Genomic DNA, 25,574 nt, shown 5'->3' with positions numbered 1-25,574 from the left:
ATGCTGATTGCAAATCTCAATTAATTTATTAATTAAAAAAGTAACTATTTGTATTACTTTCTGACTTGGCTTAGAGTTTTTATTTGGATTAACAAATGATTGTTTGAAATACATTTTTAATTAAAAATTAAAGAAAAAATCAGCACTTTTTTTAACTGAATTAGTCTCCCGAATTTGATTAAAAAGTTAATTGTATCAATTAATTTATTAATTGAAAAAATTTTCAACTTCATTTAACTTTTTATTTGGAAATATTTTGGTGATATTTTTTCTGTGTGGTAGATTTTGCAAAGAGGTACTTCTTCATAAATTTTCTATAGAAATAAACTTTTGACTCAATTTTCTATAGAAATAAAATTTTGACTAAATTTTCTATAGAAATAAAATTTTGACTAAATTTTCTATGGAAATAAAATGTTAACACAATTTTGTAGGGAAATAAAATGTTTGCAAAATTTTCTATGGAAATAAAATGTTGGCAAAATTTTCTATGGAAATAAAATTTTGGCAAAATTTTCTATAGAAATAAAATTTTGACGAAATTTACTATAGAAATAAAATTTTAACAAAATTTTCTATAGAAATAAAATTTTAACAAAATTTTCTATAGAAATAAAATTTTGACAAAATTTTCTAAGAAATACAATTTTGACAAAATTTTCTATAGAAATAAAATGTTGACAAAATTTTCCCCAAGGGTCAGTTTTGGGTCCTATATTATTGGCGTTTATTAATGACATTATATCACATATAAAAACTGATTTTTGCACACCTTTTGTCTTTGCTGACGACATTTTTCTACTTTTCTAATACTTCAGAATATTTCATCAACTTGCATCTAAGTTACGTTTTTAGTCTCCTTGAAGCTGATGGCCTTGTTATTAATCCCACCAAGACAAAAGCGATTTATTTCCACCCTCGTAGTAGTGGTAATGTACCCCTTCTATATTAATATATAGTCAAAGGATTAACTTAGTCGAAATTAGTCGACCTGTAGACGGGTCGACAGGTGGCGACAATTTGACAAGTCGAACCTTTTCCAAGGTAACGGCATCAAAAGGAGGTAATCCCTCACGAAAGAGATTCAAGGAACGCAGAAATGCTTTGTTTATCCTAAAGAAATTAGGATCAGTCGACCCAAGCACGTTGTCGGCTAAACAAAGCGATTCCTTAAAATGGGCTCAAGGAATTCTTGAGGCTGGAAAAAGGGAACGATCACCGGATCAGCTGCCATCCTCCAAAAGGGATCAACGATCGTTTGCCTCAGTTGCTAAAGACAGCCTTGTGATGGCTATCATAAATAAAGGAGCATTGGACGGTATGGTTCCAAAGCAAAAATGGGGGGAAATTGAGAATGCTTTGTCTGGCGTCTACTCACAGGTGCTGGAAAAGTTTCCCGGCCCAGATCCTCGACACCAAGAGGCTGGTTGGTATCAAGGGCGATTTAAGCTAGTCGCATTTGAGGACCAGAGGTCTATAGAATGTTTTAAAGCTGCTCTGATACTAATTGGTGATGTTTGGGAAGGAGCTGCTCTAGAGTTAGTCGAGAAGAAAGACATACCGGCTAGACCAAGAGCACATGCGTGGATACCTGCAAACCCTCCTGACCCTGAATCTATTTTAAATAGACTGAAACAATGCAATCCAGATCTTCCAACAGCTGATTGGAAGGTTGGCCGTTTGGATGAAGTGGATGGGCCAAGACGGCATGCAGTGTTTATATTGAACACTCAGTCTTTGCCACATCTAGCAAAGTCTCAGGGCCGTGTATGTTATGGCTTTCATTATATCCAAATGAAGGTGTATAAAAACGATCAGCTAAAGGATTCAGAAATGTCTGAATCAGAAGTAAGCGGATCCTCTTGCGAAGTCGAGGGAGATACCAAAGTTGAAGACATGGATAGATACCGTATGCGTGAGGAGGCTTCTACTGCCTCAGAACTCACCAAAGTTGAACCTATGGTTATTGCGAGAGTCACCGATATCTCTGAAGAGGACATTCTTGATGACTCGATTGAAGCGGCTGATGTGACGGTTGTTGAAAATCTCGATGGTCCTACGAATCCTCCAGATAAATCTTCATCATTGTAAGGCTGCATGTGCTGCCTTAAAAGTTCTCCTGATGAAAGGGGACATAGACATAGTTCTTATTCAAGAACCATATGTTTATAGAAACAAAATATGTGAATTAAGTACTCCGGGGTTCAAACTATTGCAGTATACTGGTAATGATGTAATTCGAGCCTGTATAATTGCTAAAAACGAGCTTAACTTGTTTCTGCTTCCTTCAATGTGCAATGCAGACACTGTCGTTGCCAATTTAGAAATAGCCAAATGCAAATATTGGGTATCTTCGGTCTATATGGGACATGACAGGGAGATGCCTCCATTTGCCGTTAAGACCTTAGTTGAGGAGTCACTGAAAACAAAGACGAAACTCATTATGGGATGCGATGCGAATGCGCATCATAGTATATGGGGAAGTAGTGATACTAATGCAAGGGGAGAGTCGCTAATAGAGTTTATTTTGCGTACTAATCTGGTAGTTTGCAACAAGGGAGATGCCCCAACCTTTGTCACTAAAAACAGGCAAGAGGTTTTGGACATCACCTTGGCCTCGCAAGAACTGAATGAAATGATATCTGAGTGGCATGTTTTAAGTGAACACAGCTTCTCAGATCATCGCTACATCAGTTTCAAATTTGATGTTCAAACCACCAAGACCATATTTCCGCCAAATGTTAGGAAAGCTGACTGGAATAGGTATAGGGAATCGTTCAATATGATGATACCGGGAATACCAGACACAAATATGAGCACTGTGCAAGTTATCGAACACGCAGTGGAGAGGATTACTAAGGCCTTCAACATTTCACTGAAAGCTGCATGCCCTAAAGGGAAGCCAAGGGGGAAAAATCGACCACCATGGTGGTCTACGGAGTTAGGTAATATGAGGAAATCGTGCAGGAAGCTCTTTAACAAAGCAAAGTCCACCAGAGCTCCTGTGGATTGGGACGCTTACAAGAAGAATCTGAGAGGATACAAGCGAGAACTGAGAAAGGCTCAGCATAACTCTTGGAATGATTACTGCAGCAGCATTGAGAATACGTCCGAGGCTTCCAGACTACGGAAGGTGCTAGCATCCACGAGCTCCGCTCCAGGTTTCATTAAAACATCGGAGGGCAATTGGACAACGTCCAGTGAGGAGACGCTGGAGGTACTATTGGACACACATTTTCCCGGAAATCAGACGGTTGAACCATGCACTGGCGGTGCCACAGTGGCTCAACGGTCATTTCCTATCGAGGAAATTGTATCAGAATCTAGAATAAAATGGGCGTTAAATAGCTTTGGATCATTCAAATCCCCCGGACCTGATGGAATTACTCCGGCGGAGTTAAAAGCGGTGGCTGACAGAATTATCCCCTGGTTGTCGGCGATATATATAGGATGTATCAACTTAGCATATATTCCACGAAAGTGGAGAGAATCAAAAGTCGTTTTCATACCTAAAGCGGGAAAAGCCTCTCACTCGAATGCGAAGGATTTCCGACCAATCTGCTTATCATCATTCCTACTTAAGACTCTGGAGAGGATGATAGATATTTATCTTAGAACTAGCGTCGATTCAAGTTTGTTCTCGAAACGACAGCATGCATACTCGAAGGGCAGGTCTACTGAGACCGCACTACATGAACTAGTCAGCTTTATTGAAAGCTCACTATCTGTCAAAGAATACACAATCGTGGCGTTTCTAGAAATCGAAGGGGCGTTCAATAATGTCCATCCGAGCTCGACATTAAATGGACTGACAACTCTGAATGTTGATCCATGTATACTCAGGCTGTTAGACGAACTGCTAATGAAGAAACGTATTTCAGCCACACTAGGACAAGCAAACATACAAAGGTATGTGAACAGAGGCACTCCCCAAGGAGGAGTTCTATCACCTCTTCTTTGGAATGTTGCTATAAATAACCTTCTGATTATCCTAGAAAAAGAAAGGATAAAAGTGGTTGCATACGCAGATGATGTGGCGCTAGCAGTCAGGGGGAAATTCCCATCCGCAATCAGTGATGTTATTCAGAGGGCTCTCCGGATGACTGAGAAATGGGCGAAAGACAATGGTCTTTGGGTAAATCCTGCAAAGACAGAATTAGTCATGTACTGCAAAGATCGCAAAACTCCCACGGTTAAGCCCATTTCCTTTGGGGGTATTGAAATTCCCTTTGGTGAGTGTGCAAAATACCTTGGCGTTACTTTGGACAGGAAGCTGAACTTTAAGCTTAATATAGAAGAAAGGGCGAGGATGATACGGTAGCTTTATACTCGTGCACAACGGCAATAGGGAAAAAGTGGGGACTAAAACCAAAAATTGTGCATCGGCTATACACGGCAGTGGTTAGTCCTATAACGCTATATGGTGTTGTTGTCTGGTGGCCGGCACTTCAGAAACCGACAAGTTTAGACAAAGTTCAGCGTATGGCGTGCTTGTGTATCTCAGGTGCATTCAGCAAGACAGGAACAAACTCCCTTAATGTCATACTGCATCTATTGCCTTTAGACATTTTGGCCAAACAGTCAGCTGCAACAACGGCTGTGCGGTTGCGCGAGCTATCGCTGTGGTCGGAAAAAAGTTACGGTCACAGTTCGGTCCTCAAAATAATGCCAGATGTGCCTAACGTAGTGGATTACACTTTGGCGAGTCCACTTTTCGACAAAAAGTTTGAGACTCTAATTTCCAACAGTGAGGCGTGGTGTACACGGACCCCGGAGAATAAAAGATATATAGATTTCTACACTGATGGCTCCAAATTGGATGGCCAAGTGGGTATCGGAGTATATTCTAAAGATCTGGAACTTCGAATAGCGAAAAGATTACCTGACCACTGTAGTGTTTTTCAGGCTGAAATATTAGCAATAACAGAAGTGGTGAATTGGCTGAGAAGTAATGCTCCAAGTAATATTGGCATTAATATATACTCAGACAGTCAACCTGCAATAAAATCCTTGGACTCTGTGTTCCTCAACTCGAAAACGGCCATCGACTGCCGCAAATCTCTCAATGAGATGGCTGAGCAGCACAATATTCACCTAATATGGGTGCCTGGCCACAGGAACATACCGGGGAACTGCGAAGCAGATGAGCTAGCAAGGCTAGGAACTACCTTACATATTCCAGGGGAACTAGAATCTGTTGGTGTGCCTCTGGCTACCTGCAAGCTCTTACTGCGTGAGAAGGGAGAATTGTAAGGGTTGTAACGACACCAAGCAAATATGGCCCCATTTAAACTTAAACCGCACACTAGATATGCTAGTGTTCTCGAGACGCCAGATATCACTCCTGATATCTGCTATAACGGGTCGCTGCCTGATAGGCGATTTTGCAAAAACTATTGGTGCGAAGTATAATGACTATTGTATGAGCTGTCATGATGCGGAGGAAAAGGAATCAATAAAACACCTCTTGTGTGAGTGTCCTGCATTTTGTGTAAGGCGTAAGCAAATTTTAGGGGCATATAGCTTCAGATTACTAGCGGACCTGGAAAACGTTAACTTAAGCAGTCTGCTAATGTTTTTGGAACAATCTGGTTGGTTCAACAGAAGAAAATAATCGAGAAGGTTCAACGGTTAAAACTAGAAGTGCCCATATGTAATAGGTACTTTTAGTTAATGTGGTATCACAATGGACTGAATAGTCTAAGTGAGCCTGAATCTTAATCGGGCTGCCACTTTAACCTAACCTAACCTAACCTTGTCTTAGATGTCTTGGAATTACCCTAGATTCGAATCTATGCTTCGATCATCATAATAATAATGTTGCGAGCAGTATGTCTAATTTTGAGGAGGCGCATTCGTTATTAATCAGGTTTTGCTGGTATCATGGGATCATTTATCTATTATTTTTTTTAATCTTGTATGAATTTCATCTAACTAGGGAGCTATCCAAATTATAAATAATCTGAAATACTTATTTAGTTTTTTTAGCTTTTGTATCATATGTTCAATATAATATAGGTATAATAGGCTTGAATTCCTTTGTATTGATGACTGAATAAAAAATAAATAAAGTAATATTTTTCTTTGTGGCAGATTTTAATACTGCTTTAATGGGACTAGCCCAAGAATAAGCAACATTGCAATGAAAGTTTGGTTTTAATATTTTTATTTTCCTTGTAATTACGAAAAACTGCTTCATTTACAATAACCACTTAATTATTATTAGTAACTATTTATTTATTTTGTGTTTTATAAATTGTCAGCTTGCTCTATTACCAAGCAGTGACTGCTTTCGCTTGTACAGCGGGCTGCTAACAAATTTCTTAGGGTGTGGTTTGAATTAATTGGGGTGGGGGGTAAGAAAATTTCGCGCTTTCAGAATTTGTAAACCGGAAGAGTGAAATGTTATACATTTGTTAGCGAATCGCTATACAAAATTTATAAATTATGGAGGCCTTAATTTCGTCTTCGTACTACAATTTATTGAAAATTAAATTATTTTATTAATCTTAAGATTGTTTCACAATAGGAACCGAATGCTGATTTCCTTTACCGGGGACATTGACATTTATTAAAATCACATTACACGTATAGGAACATTACAGCGAGACAAGTATAATTATTAAAAATTACTAATATTCGCCAATTATATTTTATAAAATTTGGAAAATTCTAAGATGTGCATAAAATTTAAGCGTTTGCTCGATTGGCAAGATGTCCTAATGAAAGAAATGACAGAATTAGAACCACTTTCGTTCCTTATTTCCCACATCTTTTAAATTGTTGAACATCCAAATATTTCTGTTTTAATATTGTTAAAAAATATATTTTATTGCATGTCCATTTTTATCTTATTCGAATTTATCTCAGATACAAGCGAACAAAGAAACAAAGGGCTAGCTGTGTTACAGAAGTCGCTGCTTTTGAAAAGGCGTCGTCGTGACTGCGGCAGGCACACCCAAACTCAACTAATCAACAGGAAGACAATTAGTGTCAGGACCATTCAATACAATTTGTTCAATTCACTTCCAAACACAAACAAAATAAATATTTTAAATGATGTAAACGACAAACAAACAACGCATTTAACTCAAAATTATATTAAACCGGTATGACCGATTAACAATACAATTCTTTACTAAACTTTTGTATTAATATCCTAGGCAGAGATAGCAGAAAATATCCTTTTTGGATACACAAGATATGACAAAAATTACCTGTGTTTTGTGTAAATTGTATGTCCACTTTTAAAAGCACTTCCTTTTTTAACCCACACAAATTTTAAAACGAAATTAATTCCTCTTTAACGAATGTCAACCGTCTCAGCAATGCAATTTTTTCGTATTTGGATCGTCCCTGCAAGATAATATGATGGCGGCGTCGATTACCAGTTTTACCTATCGATAACTGAATTATGCAGATATCGTTTCTTTCAATATATCGAACTGTTCCAACGCGTATTTAATCAAATATTAAGGGTCGTTCAGACGTTCTTCTACTTGCAATAACAACTACCAAATAAACACAAACTTTTGAAAAATGCTACATTTCAACATTTTTCAAAGGATTAGTGTAATATACAAGTTGATAAATTGTTGAGAAAATCGCGTTCTCAACAAAAACAGACATTACCCTCAACAGGAAAATTCAACACATTAAGGTGGGTACTAAGTTCGAGTTTAGCCGCTAAAATCGCTAAAGTGAAAACTAAATCAGTAAGAAAAAGGCATAAAATTATACACTCATAGAAAAAAGTCTGCTAAAAACAGCAGTCGATGTCTGCTGTTATATTTTTGTACTTCAGGTCCAATTGAACAACAATTTATAAAATTTTTAGGTTATAAATTTTCCCCCAAAGCATATTTAAGAACCAAAAGTAGTTTTGATATATTTTTGCATCGTAATATACTTACAAGCTCCTAAATACGATCAGCAAACATTTTGTTTGCTGTTATGCCTCAATTCGATAAATATTCAGATTTTTGGTCACATACTATAGCCCTGCCAACATTTTTTGAATTTGGGGGCGCTTCTGAGAATCCCCACTACGTCGAAAACAATCATATACATCAAAAACTCGTTGGAAAAGCGTCGTCACTATTGAGAAGTTGTACCACGCCAAGTTACTAGGAAAAAGTTTCTGATAAGTGCAATTATTAGGTGCCTATTTAGATCAATTTCGAAGGACGCCAATAAGAACCCCTGCAAACTATCAGAAAAAGTGCATTTTAAGGTAATTGTAGAAGAATCATTGTGGTCAAGTAAAACACGATTGTGTAGATGTTTATCGATTTGATTAAACATTTATAATTTCATATAAATATAACATTTTTCGGTTTATCTCATCACATTTAACATAATTTTTTGCATTAATAAAAGAATGATGTTGAGTTTTAAACCTGCCAGCATTTCAAAGTTCCATTTCATCCTCATCGCTACCACAGACTCGTAAATGTCACCACAACCATCGCGAACTGTGATGGGGGAAGCATATCAAAAAGTACAAAATGTACATGAAAGTATTTTGCCATCACTACTGTTAGAAGAGCCATTTTATTTTTTGTGAAACGCCAAGCGCAACCAGCTTGTTATATTTTATTTAAATAAAAACGAAAATAAAGTTCTGAAAACATAGATATTACGCTTAAAATTATGAAAGGTATATGGTGAACAATTTTCGACTTTCCAAATAGAATAAAGTGATCGTTTTTCAAATATTTTTCCAGGCACGCTGTCTCCATCGAAAATAAACAAACTGGCTGATAGACGCTGCAATATGTAACTTGCTACTTCCCTGCCAACATTTTTTGAATTTGGGGGCGCTTCTGAGAATCCCCACTACATCGAAAACAAACAGCTGTTATACTCCATATAAAAAACGTTAGCGCGGAATAAACGCGAAATCTTTGTTTTGAGTATTTTCAGACACATATTTATACAACCCTGGATTTTTCGCACGAAAAAATGGGCAGGCATATTATTTCGCATAAACAAGTTAACATCCCTGGATTTGAGACCCTATTTACAGAGATAGATGACGATATTCGTTTTGCGAAGAAACGAACTTAGTACTAAGCATAAACTGGAACTTAATACCCACCTTTAAGGCCGGTATGCACCTCTAGCGAAATTTTCGGTAGCAAAAATTTATTTAAGTCTACAACAAACAAACAGGGCTGTGTACACAAATTTTAAACCAGCTAATCGCTTTTAAAAATTGTTAATATATGTTCCAAATATTCCTCAAATAAATTGTTTATTATTTACAGACCTTTTAAAACTTTTACGCACACAATGATTGTAATAAATTAAATGTTTGCTGCCAAAATATGCTTTTGACAACCCTGTTATTTTCATTAGAGGTGCGTACCAGCTTACGAAATTGAACGCTACCGAAAATTTCGTTAGCATAAATAGCAATGCATTTCTTATGGGAATGACATTTTTCGCTAGAGGTGCATACCGGCCTTTAGCAATAACTTCTCAAGTGTTAAGGTGAGTACTATGTTCGAGTTTTTCACCAAAACACTAAATTAAAAGTGCAAAAATATATATGAAGATGATAACATTTTTATCAAGTCTCTTCAAATTATGGATGGAAAATATCCAATGTATTGATTGCGAACCATTTAATATTTCGAAATTAATTGATTAAAAAAAGTAACCGTGAAAATTAGATGGTTTTAAACTTGAAAACTGAACATAGAACTCAGCTTTATCCTCAAATTGAAATGCATCGCTACTCAATAATTTCTTAAACAATTTTCAATACGATTCAAATTAAAAATTAACATCGTTGCAAATACATTTCACCCAAAATTTGTATGAATGATATCCCCACTTCATATTGAAAGTCAAAGCCAAAATTCTATGAATTTTGTATAATTTATTAATTTTCGTCAAAATAAAATATATAATAATACTCTACATTATATAATACACTACAATACTACAATATTAAACGTATCAACAAATAAGAACAAAACAACAATACTTTAAATACCTTAAATATTATTTTAAACACTTTTGCGTAGATAATTTGATATCCTTCCTGTTGGTGTCATAAATTATATATTATATGTTAAAACTTATTAATATGTGGGCAATTTGAATTAGGAACGTGGTGGATCACGTGTTAGAATAAATTTCTCTTATCAACTCTAGCTAAATCCTCGTTCAGTTTACGTACACATTCCTCAGGGGTTTTCCAACAGCATATATTAGTGTATCATCAGTAAACATGTAAACGTTTGAATTCCTTACCACTGATTCCAAATCATTTATATAGATCAGGAAAAGTAAGGTACACAATAACGCACCTTGAGGGACCCCTGAATTATTGAGTTTCGGATTAGAAAATTGATCGCCACATTTGGTTTTTTGGTATCTCTTATTTTAATAAGATGTAAACCAGCATATATATAGCTTTTTAGTTTGAGTAATAAATTCTCTCTATATATTATTTCGAGTGCTCTCTTTAAATCAAGAAATACATCAGCTATAAAGTTTTTTCTTCCAATATCTATTTTCCACATTGATACTACGAGATTTATAAGAGCTTCGCAGCTGTGATTACTTCTAAATCCCGATTGCTTCTCATACAGTAATAAATTCTTCTCAAAATAAGAATTCATTTGTTTGTGCACAATTTTCTCTATTAATTTACTTAATGTAGGTAGCATATTTACCGGTCGCATTTCATTTGGATTCTTTGTATTTCGCACCTTCTTTATAGGTACTACACATGCCTCTTTTAAACAATTTGGAAAAATCCTTTCTACAGTGAACCATTAATCAACTTGTATATATGTTTTCCGAACAAATCAATGTTACTCAATAGCATATTAATATTTAAGGAATTGTAATCCTTTTTATTATTCATAGCTTTCATTGTATTCTTTATATCAGTCAGAGTTACATTCTTAAATTTGAAAACAGAATTTAAGTTTTCATTAATGTTGTTCTCATATTTAACGTATGGTATAGATTTTGAAATATCTTCGATGCTTTTTATAAAGAATGAGTTCAATTTTTCTGCTATTTTAACATCTTGTGTAACGATTCTCCCATTCAGTTCGATTTCATGTACGTAATCATCCTCTTTTTTTTTAAACAAATTTCTTTATTGCTCTCCACATATCCTTTTGATTGCTGCATTCGTTTATTTTATTGTTTATATACACTCATAGAAAAAAAGTTTGTTGTTAATAGCAAACGCTGTCTGCTGTTTTTCAGTTGCAGTTGATAATGAAAAACAATTTCAACCAAATATATTCATGTGAATTCTATGGTTGAGGCTGTAATTAATAATGCAATATCTTGGGGATTGCCCAGCTAGAAACGTTTCCTGCAAAAGAGTTGCTTGTGTGACACGTAACTGTTAAAAGTTACCGTTGTCCAGTTCAACACCAACCAGCTCTAACCATAAAACAAGTTCATTTGTAAAAAAATCAAGTAACTCCGCCAGGCCACTAACCAAACTAAACAGTCGTACATTGAGAATAGAGGACCCTCAGATAAAACAATTTTGCATTTTGACATATACGCTGAGGTGGAAATGAGCCTCATTTGTCAAGATGATTTTCCGATGAAAGTCCGGATTCTGTGGCAGCAAAAATTATTCTTACCTCCTCCATATGTTATTGAATCGCGAATACAAAGGGAGCAGCGCAGCTATGTTTCCATTAAAAAAATAAAATCTCTGCCACTTTTACTATCTTGCTAGTTTTTATTGTATAATTATTGCTAGACAAGTACGCGAACGGACCTATTGTTGGTTTTGACAAATGTCAACGTCGACATGTCAAACGCCGTCAAAGCATCACTTGTAAACGAAAACACGAGACAAGCCGGGAAAATGTAAAAATTATTTTGTGTTGTTTTGGAATATATTTTCCAATTTTTTTTATTTTTATTATAATTGGTAAGTATTGTATAATATTGTATCCCTTTTAAAGTACTTTTGTTTTTAATAATTTTTAGATTGGAAAATGACTATTATACATTGATATATGGGAGCAACCGTCGTACAATTGTTCATACCCGCTGTGCAGACAAACGGTTATGGATTCAATCCTAGTTTCGACCAAACACCATAAAGTTTTGCAACAGTGGATTACTTCCTCTGTAATGTTGGTGACCTTTCTGAGTGCTTCAAAGCTACTCTAAAATTTTCATCGCAAAGGGAAATGATGTTCAGGCTCGGCTATAAGAAGGAGATTCCATGTCTTTGAGCTTCCTGCATGGAATCGGGTGGCACTGACTGACAAGAAAGAAGTTCAATACTGCTGTATCATAATGGACTAAATAGTCAAAGGGAACCTGAAATAACGGGCTGCCACTATAACTAACCTAAACTGTACCCGAATCTATCCTAATTGGCAAAGTTCACATTAAATGTGAGTATTAAAACACTCAGTGACAAGAAAGAAGTTCAATACTGCTGTATCATAATGGACTAAATAGTCAAAGGGAACCTGAAATAACGGGCTGCCACAATAACTGACCTAAACTGTACCCGAATCTATCATAATTGGCAAAGTTCACCTTAAATGTGAGAATTAAAACCAGTTTAACATTAAAACGTTGCTATTTTAGCCTAATAATGACATGAATCAATTTGATGACATCGTTCAATACAATTCCTATAAATAAAAATAGTTTACAAAATAAATTTTTTGTTATGTCATGTTTCTGAGATATCTTTATAAAAATATAAGGATATCTCAGAGACTGCTTTATTAAAATTTATTTTTAACCTCTTTTTTCGAATTCAGGAGATTAAACCACATAAAAAGCAAACTCTCATCAAATGTAAATTTTAGTGTAAACTAGTGTAATTACTAATTGTTTTTTTTTACTTTTCATTACAGACTGTCTTAAAATTGTTATGTTTTACCCGCGTGTATAAGAGCAAAGAAGAAAAACAAACGAAAATAAATCCTAGACAACAATCCAACTCAACTTCCAATACTTTGATGGAATTCAATTTATTCCACACATTTAATAAATGTAGAAGTTAAAGTATTAAATGATTTACGGGTTTCATTTCAACATATCGTTAAAAAACGACAATTTGTGTTGCTGGGACAACAAACATTTGTAGTTGTTATAGCAGTAAACATGTTAGCTATTTCAACTAACGCAGTTTGCTACTTTAGCAGCGATGTTTGTCAAAAACTTTTAGCAAACACGTTTGCTAATTCAGCAGCATTTGTTTGCTATTTTAAGGTAAGTACTATGTTCGCTTTTCGCGTTGAAATTTTGGTGGTTACTTTATTAAAACAGTTCAATATAAAGCAGACAAATTAACTCAATTGATGTGTAGTTTCTTGTTCCATTAGTTTTCGGCAAGACTCTACAGGAATAAGTTTGTTTTCATTTATAATTTTGATTATATAAGGAAAAGTAATCGCGAAAATAAAGTGGTTTTCAACTCGAAAACCGAACGTAGTACCCAGGGATCCGGAGCGGTCCATTTTTTTCGCTCCGCTCCGCTCCCGCTCCGGAGAAAAAAAAAACCGCTCCGCTCCTCGCTCCGCTCCGAGAAAAAAAAATCGCTCCACGCTCCGCTCCGCTCCTCTTCGAGAAAATTTTAGTACAAACATTGTATTATTTGTTCAATTGAGTTTTATTTTATTTAGAAAAATCGGGCGGTACATATATGGGAGCTATAGCTAAATCTGAACCGATTTCGATGATTTTTTGCACATATAGTTAGTGCTATAGAAGATTACATTTCGCCAACTTTGAGTAAGATCGGTTGATAAATAAGGGTTTTATGACCTAATTTGACAAAATCGGGCGATACATATATATGGGACCTATATCTAAATCTGAACCGATTTCGATGAAATTTTCAGACTTAAAGGGTGATACAGAAGATTATTTTGTGCTAAATTTGACGACGATCGGTTAGTAAAAAAAGTGCAACGTGGCCCCATTTGTCGAAATCGGGCAATACACATATATGGGAGCTATATCTAAATTTGATCCGATTTCTTCCAAATTCAATAACGTTCGTCCTTGTGCCCAAAGAAACTCCCTGTACCAAATTTCATCAAAATCGGTTAATAATTGCGACCGAAATCCTGTGAACAACAAATACATGGACAGACGGACGGATGGACGGACGGACGCCAAGCGCTAGATCGACTCAGGAGGTGATTCTGAGTCGATCGGTATATATTTTATGGGGTCTAAAATCAATATTTCTTGTAGACACATTTTATGGCAGATCAAACTTATTATACCCTAACCACTATGTGGTTTAGGGTATAATGACTTTAAAACAATGTGTTGAAATATTTTATTAATTTTGAAGATTTTTTCAGAAATATTAAATCCATTTTGACTTCATTAAAGGAAGCATTCTAGGAAGCATATGTTAATTTTTCATTTTTTTAGATTTTTTTCGTCAGTTGTTATCAAAATCCTTTAAAAACGAGTTAACGAGTTATTTTTTTCCATATTAAGACTCGACTTCCAGTAGAAATTATGCTATGTTTCAAGTAAAAAGCGTCTTTAAAATAAAGTGTTGAAAAACATGTCTTATTTTTTAACGATTTTTTGCTTTGTAGGCAAGATGCAAAAAGGAAACAAATTTAAAGACAATTTTATTAATTTTAAAGAATTTTTCTAATTATTAAAGCCACGTTGACCTTACCTCAAAAATTTTATCTTTCATGTTATGATACACATTTTTAAGTAAAATCACTTAATTATAAGGACATTACAACTTCATTCAAAAGTTTATTGCCTTTTGGACAAGAAAACAAGTATATACAGCACTAAGTTCGGCCGGGCCGAACCTTAAATACCCACCACCATGAACCAAATATTAGGGTTTCCTTTGAAATTTTAGGAGGGCTTGAGGACTTGAGGACACTTCCCGAAGATAAATTTAAAGATTTCATCTATGAGGACTATATCAGATTCTGGATTTATAAGAACCATTTTTGTTTGAGTTTTAGAGGAATCATTAACATCTCTTGTAAGTGTGCAAGAAAATTATAAAATAGCGTCTTGATTTGAAATCTTAAATATGTAGAAGTAAAATCTGGAAATTTTACATTGAGTTTCAAGCAATTCAAGTGAAGTCGGTCTATATGGAGGCATTACCAAATGGACCGAGCCTAAAATACCAGAATATTTACAATTTCAGGCAAATCAGATAAAAATTACGGTTTCTAGAAACCCAAGGAGTTAAATCGGGAGATCGTTCTTATGGGGGATATACTAAAACATGGACCGCTACTCACCGTTTTCGGCACACCTCTTTATGACCCGAAAATACCTCTAGATTTCCAATTTCAGGCAAATAGGATAAAAACTTCGGATTCTAGAAGCCCAAGAAGTAAAATCGGGAAATCGGTCTATATGGGGGCTATACCAAAATATGGACCGATACTCACCATTTTCAGCACACCTCTTTATGGTCCGAAAATACCCCTAGATTTCCAATTTCAGACAAATTGGATAAAAAATACGCTTTCTATAATCCCAAGACCCCAAATCGGGAGGTCGTTTTATATGGGGACCATACCAAAACATGGACCGGTACTCACAATTTTTGGCACACGTATTTGTGGTCCTACAATACCTCTAGATTTCCAATTTCAGGTAAATTGAATAAAAACTGCGGTTTCTATAAGCCCAAGAAGTAAAATCGGGAGATCGGTCTATATGGGGGCTATACCAAAATATGGACCGATACTTACAATTTTTGGCACACGTATTTGTGGTCCTACAATACCTCTAGATTTCCAATTTCAGGTAAATTGAATAAAAACTGCGGTTTCTATAAGCCCAAGAAGTAAAATCGGGAGATCGGTCTATATGGGGGCTATACCAAAACATGGACCGATACTCACCATTTTTGGCACACCTATTTACGGTCATAAAATACCTCCAGATTTCAAATTTCAGGCAAATTGGATAGAAAATACGATTTATATAAGCCCAAGACCCCAAATCGGGAGGTCGGTTTATATGGGGACTATATCAAAACCTGGACCGATATAACCCATCTTCGAACTTGACCCGCCTGCAGACAAAAGACGAGGTTGTGCAAAATTTCAGCACGATTGCTTCATTATTGAAGACTGTAGCGTGATTACAACAGACAGACGGACAGACGGACATCGTTATATCGTCTTAGAATTTCTCCCTGATCAAGAATATATATACTTTATATAGTCGGAAATCGATATTTCGATGTGTTACAAACGGAATGACAAACTTATTATACCCCCGTCACCATTCTATGGTGATGGGTATAAAAAACTTTATTTTAGAGAAATGCGTCTTCCATGTTAAGCAAAATTTGCATTCTTATTCTAAGGACATGGAATCTTTGACTTCACGACAATATTTTTTTCAGTGTAGAAAACTAAAAAATTAAATATAAATAAGATCGTTTAATTGCATTTATTTGACGTTCATTGCAAACATCTTTGTAGTAATACGGGATGAAATTGATCGAAAGTACTGTTGTTACTTTTACAACACATACTAGATATATATTTTGACATTTGCCGTTTTTGAAAACAATTACTAAAAAACACGTTGTGTTTTCCCCAATGTACGTACGTACAAAAATACATATCGTACATTTTAAACGTTTACTCACACTACGCTAAGTACTAGCTAAATTTGAAATTACCTACACAGTGTAATTTCAAAGTTACACATTTCATTCAAGTAATATTTTATTCGGAGCGGAGCGGTTTTTCATTTGGAAACCGCTCCGCTCCCGCTCCGGCAAAAAAAGGGCTTGCTCCGCTCCGCTCCACGCTCCGCTCCGCTCCGCTCCGGATCCCTGGTAGTACCTACCCTTAGCTGTAAAAAATGTTTGCAGTTTCAACTAACGAATGTTTGCTGAAACAACTACATGCTACTGCTGTCCCTTTTTCAGCAAACAAAAACTGCTGTTTTAGCAAGCATTTTTGCGTAACAAAATTTTTTGGGTGTAGTTTCCTTTACATACTCTTAAATGATTGGTGTATTCATTTCTAAATACACGACAGTTGGCCCTGTGAAATTCATTATTGAACCATAAAGCTATGTTATATAATCTTATTTTTTCCATCTTTAAAATAAACTGTGAACCATTTATTTATTTCTGTGTGCAAATTCATTTATTGGAAGTCTTTGGTCAGCTTTAGCTAATTCGATATTCATAATCGGCCACCTCAAAGTAGAGTTGCTATAACGTACAACTTTTATGATATTTCGCCCAGCATACTTTGTTTCAGTTTCCACAGGTATATCAATTTGCAATGACTCGTGATCACTAACCTTCATGCTTCTATTTTTTAACGATTATTTTATCCATAGGGCTGTTTTCTTTTAGCACTGGATACCCTAAGCCGTGAAGGACTAAAAGAAAACAGAGTACTCGTTTATCCAGGACATCTCCACAAATATGCAACACTGTCATCAGCTGGTTAAAAGCAATCACAGAAAAGAGGTGAAATCTTGCATTTTTAATGTATGAAGAGCTCAAATAGTAATAAATATTTACTGCTGCGATTATTTATGACACTGTACCACTTTGAATTTCATGTTTTTCGATAATTTAGTCACAATAAATTGCTATTGTGAATCGAAGAAGCGTCACTTTATCAAAATATAATCTGGCAACATCGGCGCAACTTGCACTGATGAGATGTTCTGGATAGAACACCAGTGCAACGATGTTCTGGATAGCCCATACAAAAGTTGCATCCAGTGCTAAAAGAAAACAGCCCTCATATTGGTTATAGTGTAATCAATTAGAGTCGAAGAATTATCCGTTATTCGGGTTGGCTCGTTTATAAGTTGTTTGAAGTAATTATCCGTTATAATTTCTTTCAGTTTTCTTTTATGGTTACTATCTTCAAACCAGTTGATATTGAAATCCCCCATAATTATGTAATTTTTATTACTCTGGAAACTCTCTATTTCTTCTTCAAAAAAGTTTAAGAAATCCACCTTCTGTGAATATTGAAGATTTGGGGATCTAAATAATACCACCAAATACAATTTCTTTCCTTCATAAATAACTTCGATCCTCATCCACCAGATTTTTCTTTCTATTGATTTAGTATCAATCATCCTAACTTGCCATTTTTTGTGAAAATAAATACAAACACCTCCTGTGCGTCGAGAAATGCTGTCACAACACAGTAAATTAATGTTTTCTAAATATAACTCGTTGCTGTCAATATCAGCAGTTAAATGAGTTTCCGATAAACATATGAAATCCAAATTTGCTTCTAAACACATAACTTCTAGTTCTGTAAATTTCGCACATAATCCTCCAATATTCAGAAACAATATCCTTATCATTGGTTGCTAATATGCTACTCTCTCCGCCTCAAACTTCATTTTCCGTTTTAAGATTGGACAATCGTTACTTCTGCTGTCATGATTGGTGCTAATATCTGTTAAATGCAGTCTTTCCTTTACCTTTTCACAGTTTACGCATTTACTTAAGTTACTGTGGCATTCTCTAAACGAATGACCGTTCTCTCCACACTTTGCACACGCTTGCTCAATATTTTTGCAGAATTTCGAGGTATGTTTAAATCCCCAACATTTGAAACAACGCAGAACATTGCAGCTTTCATATACTGGACATCTGTCCCATTCAATATTTAACTTTTTCCTTTGAATTATTTGATTAAATCCTTCCCCATCTGTTTCAACTATTGCGTTATACACTCTTGGATTTTTATGTGATTGGTATACCTTAACACACTCCAGGTGATTAAAGGTAAAATTACATACCGTGCGTTCAATGCGTCCGATGATTGAGGAGTTGAATTTTCTCTTTGAAATCAAAAGCTCGAATAGTCTGCCGCAAACAGAAAAAATCAACCTTTCCATCAACGCACGGATTGACGCATGGTGTGTAATTCAACCTTAACTTCAATATCATTTTGCGTTTTAATAGCTTTTATTAATTCCAACTATCATTAACTTTGAATTCCTCATCTTGGGAGCTCGCACCTCGTATTCGTCACCCATCTTCTTATTTATTTCATCCGTTAAAGCATTACGATCGTTTTCATTCTCACAGCTGATTGCTACAATTCCATCATTTCTCGTTGCTATTCTTCTCACTTGCATAATTTTCTCTCTCACATCTCTCTCTCTGTCATGTCACTGTTCTGATTGTTCTTTGGTTTCAGTATAACAGGTACACTATTTGTTGTTTTAAGTTTGTTTGCGTAAGTTTCCTTCTCTTTTGTTTTGTTTCTCTTTATCTTGTTGACAATTTCATTTTTTGCTTTCTCTGTTTTCCGCGCTTTTGTTTGCTTTGTTTATTTCTTGAAACTAGAAATTCACATTTACTCGAAATTCCATATATGCAACCTATGTCCAAATAATTACCGCGAGCGCAAAGGGAAACAAGTTTTTATGTTATTTTCACATGTCCATGTTCTTAAAAGCCTTTGTTTATTCTTTTTTTATGAAACTTATTTCAATATTTTGACATATATTTTGAATAGGGTATGTTATTCGGGGTATATTCCAAATTAGGTGGGTTCACATTCTAAAATTGACGTGTTTTGGAGGAAAACTTGGATTTGAACTTGTTTTTTAGTATGGCGAAAACGACTCGTTTTGAAGGGAAAACATTTCAAACCCCAAAACATGCTTGGCGAGAACACCGTATTAGAGTGCTTTATGCGCTTTACAGACTATCAGTTATTCCGGACGACAGTGCTCGTGTCGAATATATCCCATATATTGTGCACATTATAAGTTAAGTCCGACAAGTCGTATCGATCCGACACACTGTACGATTCCTTACAAACACCGACATTCCGTCCGGAATAACTGATAGTCTGTAAAGCGCATTATATACACGTCTGATTACTTTGACAACTGTTGTATCTATGGAACTGTTGTATCTGGAACCTTTTTCTTGTCGATAAGCCACACATTTTTCAATGGTCAGCTTGTTAATGTTTGCAAGATGTAGAATCCATAATTTTAGTTTTCTGCAAAGAGATCTACATTTAGTGACTTCTTTAAAGGTTTATTTCAGTTTTTATTTTCACTTACCTATTATTATAAAATATTTGGAGTAAATTCAGTTATTTGTCTAAAATTTTCCAATTTTTTTTTATTTCTTCCAATTGACCATGAACTTCGTTGCACAAATACGTGTTGAAAACCACATGGTATTTTCGCTGCATTTTAGGGTAGTGTTTTGTCAAAGTTTTCTCATATTATCTTCAACACCTTTTCAAAGATTTCGTCAACATTTTGACATATTGGCAAATTATATTTACCCTCAAACTGGAAAGTTGTTGAATTTGAAAAACGCTCATCCTGTGTTTACGGGGTACACAATAAACACAAACGTTTGAAAAATGCTAAATTTCAACATATTTTCAAAGAATTAGGGTAATATTCAAGTTGAGAAATTGTTGAGAAAATCTCGTTCTCAACAAAAACAGACATTACCATCAACAGTAAAATTTAACACACATTCAATATTTGCTCAACTGTTACCCTCAAATTGAAATGCATCGCTACTCAATATTTTTTCAAACAATTTCGAGTCAAATTAAAAATGAACATTAATGGCCAGTTTCTCATCCTCCGATTAATTTTAACCGGTGGATAGACCTCCGGTTAGTAAAATGTTTGTATGGGATCAGCTGTTTTATCGACACGATAAATAATAACAAGACAATGAGAAACTGGCCCTAAGACTGTTTTCTAAGGATACCCTAAGCAGTCACGGACTAAAAGAAAGAAAATAATAGTATCCAGGACTTCTCCAAAAAAATATGCAACACTGTCATCAGCTGTTCGTGTCGCACATATCCTAAATTTTGGATACACTATAATGCTATGTTTCCACAGACCCGTTTTACTCATTCGTTTTTCCAAAAAATTTCACCGTTCACTCCGAGTTGAGATGTTTTAGTTTGACCGTTGCCATGGAAATTCGAAATTCCCATTTACTCTAATATATAATATAATATACGTACCGTTTGTTCAAATAAATAACGCGATCGCAAAGGGAAAAAATTTTTAAATTATTTTCACATCCCTATGTTTTTAAAGCCTTTGTTTATTCGTTTTTTCTATTAAATTAATTTTAATAATTTGACATATATCTTGAAAAGGATATGTTCTGTCAGAGCATATTCCAAATTAGGGCCGTTTACATTAAAAAATTGACGTGTTTTTGAGGAAACATGTGTTCTGAACTTGAATGGTGAAAACGACTCGTTTTGAAGTGCTTATAAAGGGAATACGTTACAAACCCCAAAAAATGCTTGGTGAGAATGCCGTATAAGTTACGCTCGAAGACATAATCGATATTGCTGCTTGTCGTTCGGTTTCATACAAATACACACGCATGATAGTGTTGGAATTAAATAATGTTTAGTACAAATTGATTCATAGTCTAACCATGGAAACAACAAATACTTGGTTCGCTTTACATTCCATGTAACAGACACATTCGAATCAGATCCTGGGCGGTGACTTGAACTCAAGGAATTTGGTATGGGGTGATGATAGTTCAGATAACCCAAATGGAAAAACACTGTCGAAGTGGCTGGATGACAACACTATGGATATCACACGTTTATGTGATTCCCCTGTCAAGATTTTTTGAATTTGACGGAGCTTCTGAGAATCCCCACCACGTTGAAAACAGTCGTATACGATATCCAAAACTCCTCGCAAAAGCGGCATCAATAATGAGAAGGTGTACCACGCCAAGTTACTACAAAAAAGTATCGCATGAGTGCAATAATTAGGCGTCTTTGTCAATAAATATAGAACGACGCCAATAAGAGCCCCTTCAAACTATCAGAAAATTTATTTAAGTCTACAACAAAAAAACAGGGCTGTGTACACAAATTTTAAACCAGCTAATCGCTTTTAAAAATTGTTAATATATGTTCCAAATATTCCTCAAATAAATTGTTTATTATTTACAGACCTTTTAAAACTTTTACGCACACAATGATTGTAATAAATTAAATGTTTGCTGCCAAAATATGCTTTTGACAACCCTGTTATTTTCATTAGAGGTGCGTACCAGCTTACGAAATTGAACGCTACCGAAAATTTCGTTAGCATAAATAGCAATGCATTTCTTATGGGAATGAAATTTTTCGCTAGAGGTGCATACCGGCCTATAGTTGTAAAAGAATCATTGTGGTCAAGTAAAACACGAAATTCTTATATTTGTTTAGTTCAGCTTGAGGTCATATGAATAAAAACAGTTGTTGTTGTTAGTAAAATGTTTGTATGGGATCAGCTGTTTTATCGACACGATAAATAATAACAAGACAATGAGAAACTGGCCCTAAGACTGTTTTCTAAGGATACCCTAAGCAGTCACGGACTAAAAGAAAGAAAATAATAGTATCCAGGACTTCTCCAAAAAAATATGCAACACTGTCATCAGCTGTTCGTGTCGCACATATCCTAAATTTTGGATACACTATAATGCTATGTTTCCACAGACCCGTTTTACTCATTCGTTTTTCCAAAAAATTTCACCGTTCACTCCGAGTTGAGATGTTTTAGTTTGACCGTTGCCATGGAAATTCGAAATTCCCATTTACTCTAATATATAATATAATATACGTACCGTTTGTTCAAATAAATAACGCGATCGCAAAGGGAAAAAATTTTTAAATTATTTTCACATCCCTATGTTTTTAAAGCCTTTGTTTATTCGTTTTTTCTATTAAATTAATTTTAATAATTTGACATATATCTTGAAAAGGATATGTTCTGTCAGAGCATATTCCAAATTAGGGCCGTTTACATTAAAAAATTGACGTGTTTTTGAGGAAACATGTGTTCTGAACTTGAATGGTGAAAACGACTCGTTTTGAAGTGCTTATAAAGGGAATACGTTACAAACCCCAAAAAATGCTTGGTGAGAATGCCGTATAAGTTACGCTCGAAGACATAATCGATATTGCTGCTTGTCGTTCGGTTTCATACAAATACACACGCATGATAGTGTTGGAATTAAATAATGTTTAGTACAAATTGATTCATAGTCTAACCATGGAAACAACAAATACTTGGTTCGCTTTACATTCCATGTAACAGACACATTCGAATCAGATCCTGGGCGGTGACTTGAACTCAAGGAATTTGGTATGGGGTGATGATAGTTCAGATAACCCAAATGGAAAAACACTGTCGAAGTGGCTGGATGACAACACTATGGATATCACACGTTTATGTGATTCCCCTGTCAAGATTTTTTGAATTTGACGGAGCTTCTGAGAATCCCCACCACGTTGAAAACAGTCGTATACGATATCCAAAACTCCTCGCAAAAGCGGCATCAATAATGAGAAGGTGTACCACGCCAAGTTACTACAAAAAAGTATCGCATGAGTGCAATAATTAGGCGTCTTTGTCAATAAATATAGAACGACGCCAATAAGAGCCCCTTCAAACTATCAGAAAATTTATTTAAGTCTACAACAAAAAAACAGGGCTGTGTACACAAATTTTAAACCAGCTAATCGCTTTTAAAAATTGTTAATATATGTTCCAAATATTCCTCAAATAAATTGTTTATTATTTACAGACCTTTTAAAACTTTTACGCACACAATGATTGTAATAAATTAAATGTTTGCTGCCAAAATATGCTTTTGACAACCCTGTTATTTTCATTAGAGGTGCGTACCAGCTTACGAAATTGAACGCTACCGAAAATTTCGTTAGCATAAATAGCAATGCATTTCTTATGGGAATGAAATTTTTCGCTAGAGGTGCATACCGGCCTATAGTTGTAAAAGAATCATTGTGGTCAAGTAAAACACGAAATTCTTATATTTGTTTAGTTCAGCTTGAGGTCATATGAATAAAAACAGTTGTTGTTGTTTTGAGTTGTATTTTTATTTAAAATTATCCAATATTTCGAAACATCTCCGATGTTCGTCTTCAGGGAAATTTCTTTAAACAAATAACAGAAAACATTTTACACAGTAATAAACAAAAATATATATCAAAATCCAAAAATATTGATAATTACTTTTAGAAGTAAAGAACAATGAACTTATTGGCAAACGAGTAAATTTACACTAAAGGCTAATTTGATTTTTATATTTTTGTACAATATTTCTATAAATATGTGCACAATGGTCTGTATCAGTCTTAAAATTCATCCGTCTTTCTGGAGGTACATTTATAATATGTAACATCTCCAGTGTAAATCTCCTCTTATAGTTGGTTTCTTGCGTCAAAATATCTACGTCCCTAAGATTTGGCTTATGTCCTGTTAGAGTGCAATGTGCTGCAAGTGCCGGCTTTTGCTCTAAGGGCTTGTCAGTGGCTTTCTAATCAGATTTATGCCCTGAGATTCTAGTTTTTAATTTAGTTTTTGTTGTACCAATATATACTTTTCGGCAAGTATCAGATTCTTTCCCATCGCATTTTATCCTATATACTACGTTCGACATATCATCTTTCTTGGTTTTGGATTTTGTCTTAAGGCCGGTATGCACCTCTAGCGAAAATTTTCATTCCCATAAGAAATGCATTGCTATTTATGCTAACGAAATTTTCGGTAGCGTTCAATTTCGTAAGCTGGTACGCACCTCTAATGAAAATAACAGGGTTGTCAAAAGCATATTTTGGCAGCAAACATTTAATTTATTGCAACCATTGTGTGCGTAAAAGTTTTAAAAGGTCTGTAAATAATAAACAATTTATTTGAGGAATATTTGGAACATATATTAACAATTTTTAAAAGCGATTAGCTGGTTTAAAATTTTTGTACACAGCCCTGTTTTTTTGTTGTAGACTTAAATAAATTTTTGCTACCGAAAATTTCGCTAGAGGTGCATACCGGCCTTTACTGAAGAATTTATTTACATTATTGTGATTCCTTTGTGAAATGTGAAATTAGTCCTTATTAAACATATTTGATAATTTGAATCTTTCTGTGAATCCGGGAATATATGTCAAGGGTTTGTAAATTTTGGGTTCAATTTCGTCATGTTTGGTGTGTTTTCGTTCTTTGACATGTTGAATTAGGTCGTCAATCGTTTTATTCGGGAAATCATTTAATCGTAATATAGTCCTTATCTTATCCTCGTTGTCCTTATGAAATATTTCATCGCTAATATCGTGTACTCTTCTTATAAAATTTGTAGCCGTATTCATTATGATTCGTCTAGGATGTTTGGAGTTGAAATTTATCAATCGTCCTGTGGCTGTTGGTTTTTGATACCAGTTAATTTTTATTCCATTTGTGTGCCTTAGAATTATAGTATCTAAGTATGGTAACTTGTTGTCCTCTTCTGTTTCCATCGTAAATTGAGTTTGTCTATCAAATGCGTTTAAAGCTAATAAAGTAGCCTGAACGTCATTTTTATTCAAAATACAGAACATATCGTCTAAAATTTACCGGAATGCTTGGAAAAAGAGATATTAGGTCGAACGAAATCATAGTTTCATTGTCCTCAATCTTAATGTTTCTGGTTTTATTCTTAAATTCAATTGCGTCTATTACATTACATTTGGAATCTTTCGTCAAATATTCACAATATATTTTGATAGTTCATAGGACTTCAACAC

At 34.9% G+C, this 25,574-nt stretch overlaps 2 protein-coding genes and 1 long non-coding RNA gene across 6 annotated transcripts in view; 1 reads left to right on the top strand and 2 right to left on the bottom strand.

Moving 5' to 3' along the window:
• LOC142225824 (uncharacterized) overlaps nt 1-7,375 on the bottom strand; it is a 34,597-nt gene extending 27,222 nt beyond the window's left edge. For 2 of the 3 annotated variants that reach the window (XM_075295634.1, XM_075295636.1), the window contains exon 1: nt 7,218-7,375. The gene's annotated coding sequence lies outside the window, so the exon portion shown is untranslated. The remainder of the gene's footprint in view (nt 1-7,217) is intronic. The other variant, XM_075295635.1, reaches the window with a different exon arrangement.
• Nucleotides 7,376-11,825: 4,450 nt separating this feature from the next.
• Nucleotides 11,826-13,031, top strand: LOC142223376 (uncharacterized). 2 transcript variants are annotated; one of them, XR_012718705.1, is made up of 3 exons: nt 11,826-11,923; nt 11,983-12,398; nt 12,873-13,031. It is a non-coding gene; the product is annotated as an uncharacterized LOC142223376 (long non-coding RNA). The 2 variants fall into 2 exon arrangements; XR_012718704.1 differs by having other exon boundaries at nt 11,983-12,553.
• An 11,868-nt stretch (nt 13,032-24,899) lies between these two features.
• LOC142224829 (uncharacterized) lies at nt 24,900-25,388 on the bottom strand. The gene has a single exon (XM_075294612.1). The coding sequence runs from the start codon at nt 25,386-25,388 to the stop codon at nt 24,900-24,902; it is 489 nt and encodes a 162-aa protein (XP_075150727.1).
• Between the last annotated feature and the right edge of the window lie 186 nt (nt 25,389-25,574).

This window comes from Haematobia irritans, chromosome 2 (assembly GCF_050003625.1).
Source record: "Haematobia irritans isolate KBUSLIRL chromosome 2, ASM5000362v1, whole genome shotgun sequence".
NCBI lineage: Eukaryota > Metazoa > Arthropoda > Insecta > Diptera > Muscidae > Haematobia > Haematobia irritans.
The sequence above is the reverse complement of the archived record's forward strand: the minus strand, read 5'-3'. Positions and strand labels throughout refer to the sequence as shown.